Source organism: Mandrillus leucophaeus, unplaced genomic scaffold (genome assembly GCF_000951045.1).
Source record: "Mandrillus leucophaeus isolate KB7577 unplaced genomic scaffold, Mleu.le_1.0 Scaffold335, whole genome shotgun sequence".
Lineage (NCBI taxonomy): Eukaryota > Metazoa > Chordata > Mammalia > Primates > Cercopithecidae > Mandrillus > Mandrillus leucophaeus.
The window spans coordinates 839,895-842,139 of NW_012103532.1; the positions used below are offsets into that span (position 1 = coordinate 839,895).

The 2,245-nt window shown below is 42.3% G+C and overlaps 1 protein-coding gene across 1 annotated transcript in view; it reads right to left on the reverse strand.

Annotated features, from left to right (window-relative positions):
* SCAI (suppressor of cancer cell invasion) overlaps window positions 1-2,245 on the reverse strand; it is a gene marked incomplete at its 5' end in the record, with an annotated part of 114,169 nt that overhangs the window by 34,272 nt on the left and 77,652 nt on the right. The window contains 1 exon segment of the mRNA XM_011988698.1: window positions 1,822-1,847. Within this exon segment, the coding sequence (XP_011844088.1) occupies window positions 1,822-1,847 (26 nt within the window).

Consider the following 2,245-nt stretch of genomic DNA (forward strand, 5'->3'; position numbering starts at 1 on the left):
ATGGACCTAAGGAGTAGACACTGCTACAGGTGCTAGAGATACAACAGTAAACAAAACAGAAAAAACTCTATCTTCTGGAGCTGACATTTATGTATGTATGTTTTTATTTTTATTGTTTAAGATGATGTCTCACTCTGTCACCCAGGCTGGAGGGCAGTGGAGATCTCAGCTCACTGCAACCTCCACCTCCCAGGTTCAAGCAACTCTCCCTGCCTCAGCCTCCCTACTAGCTGGGATTACAGGCACGTGCCACTACACCCGGCTAATTATTGTATTTTTAGTAGAGATGGGGTTTCACCATGTTGGTCAGGCTGGTCTTGAACTCCTGACCTCAGGCAATCCACCTGCCTCAGCATCCCAAAGTGCTGGGAATACAGGTGTGAGCCACCATGCCTGGCCTGGAGCTCACAGTTGGATGGGGGATGGAGAAATGGTAGCTTGTGACCCACAGTAAACTAACCAACTAAATAAGTTATATAATATAGAAGGTGACAAGTGCTATATATGGAAGCATAGCACATAGTTAATAGCACAGGTTTCACAGTCCATTGTCTTACATTCCAACTTGGCCACCCACTATCTGTGTGATCTTGGGCAAATTTAACCTTTATCTGTGCCTTGGTTTTCTTATCAGTAAAATGAGAACAATAAAAGCAACACACTATATTGTGCAGGAATTAAATGTATACACATAAAGTGCTTAGAATAGTGCATGCTACTAGTCACTATGGAGAAGTTAACTGTTACGATTATTAAGAAAAATAAAGTAAGAAAGGTGGATAAGGAGTACTGGGGAGGCATCTAATTTTAAGTAGGACAATTAGGGAAGACCTTATAAAAGGTGTTATTTGCTCAAACACCTAAAGAATAATGTAGGTATCTTTGGAAGAGGATTCAAGGCAGAGGGAAAAGAATGTACAGATCTAGGGCAGATGACTGCCTGATATGTTTCAAGAACAGCAAGGGGGTCAGTGTGGTTGAGAAGAACTCAGCAATCAGGGGCCTGGGAAGAGAGAAGATCAGAGATGTTTTTGGAAGGCTGGGGAGGGAAGGGTATGTGTGAGCAGAAAAAATAAAGCCTTTCTTGTGAGTGAGATGACAGGCTATTGGTGATTTTGAGTAGAAAGGTGGCATATCTGTCTTATAGGCACACTTACAGGAGAGCGAGGAAGGAGGAAGGCTCGTTGGAAGGCTACTGCAATAATTCAGGTGAATGATGATGGCGGCATGAGCCAGGATGAGGCAGAGGAGGTAACAGGATCTTGGATATACATATTAGAGTCAACAAGATTTCCTGAAATCGATCTTGGATGTCAGAAGAGGAGGAGTCAAGTATGAAATCAAGGATTCTGGCTGGGGCAACAACAATAGTATAGTAGCCATGAACTAAAATGGGGAAAGCTGTATATGGAGGAGCCTAGGAATTCCGTCTTGGGCATGTTCAGTTTGCCAACTCTACCAACTAAATTACAACTAAAGATGTGGAGTAGGCAGATAATATTCAAATTGAGTTTGAGAGAGAGGTCTGGCCTGGAAGTTGTCAATGCAGAAACAGCAAAGCCATAAAATCAGCTAAGAACATCAAGAAGTCAGCTGTAGGTAGAAAAGAACAAGGACTGAACTCTAGGACGCTTCACTAATTAAAGGCAGAGAGATACAGAAAAACCTGTAGAGGAGACTGAGAGGACACACAGATTCCAGAACTCTTGCCCTGAATCAATCTAGCAACTTCAATTTGGGTTTTGAAGATCTCATCTGGAAAAGGGGACAAATACCACAGCTCAGCATCTGTCCAAGATGAGAATCTAACAGAAAACTCACCCTGCATTAAACTGGAATCCTAAAGGCTACAGCCTTTAAATTGGAATCGTAAAAGGTTACACCCTTTAACCTGGAATCCTAAAGGGCTATACTGTCAGTATAAGGATTAACGAAAACCAAACTCGACACTTCCTCTCCCCTCCACGATCACTCCACATGGGACTGCAAAAAATTTTTTCTTGATGCTGAGCAGAAAACAAAAGAAAACAAAAATTAGTTCCTGAGGGCTGTCAGCGTAAGCCAGCCCTCATGCATAGTTGCAGCCCAAATTTCTATCATCTAGGTGATCCCAAACTATTAGTGCCTCCGGGTGTCTGGCATAAACCAATGCAGACCCTCTCAGCATAAAGGTATCCTCATCCTAGGGCTCTATGAACTTCATACAAGTAATTTTTAAGGATAATAAGAAACATAGTCAAAAATA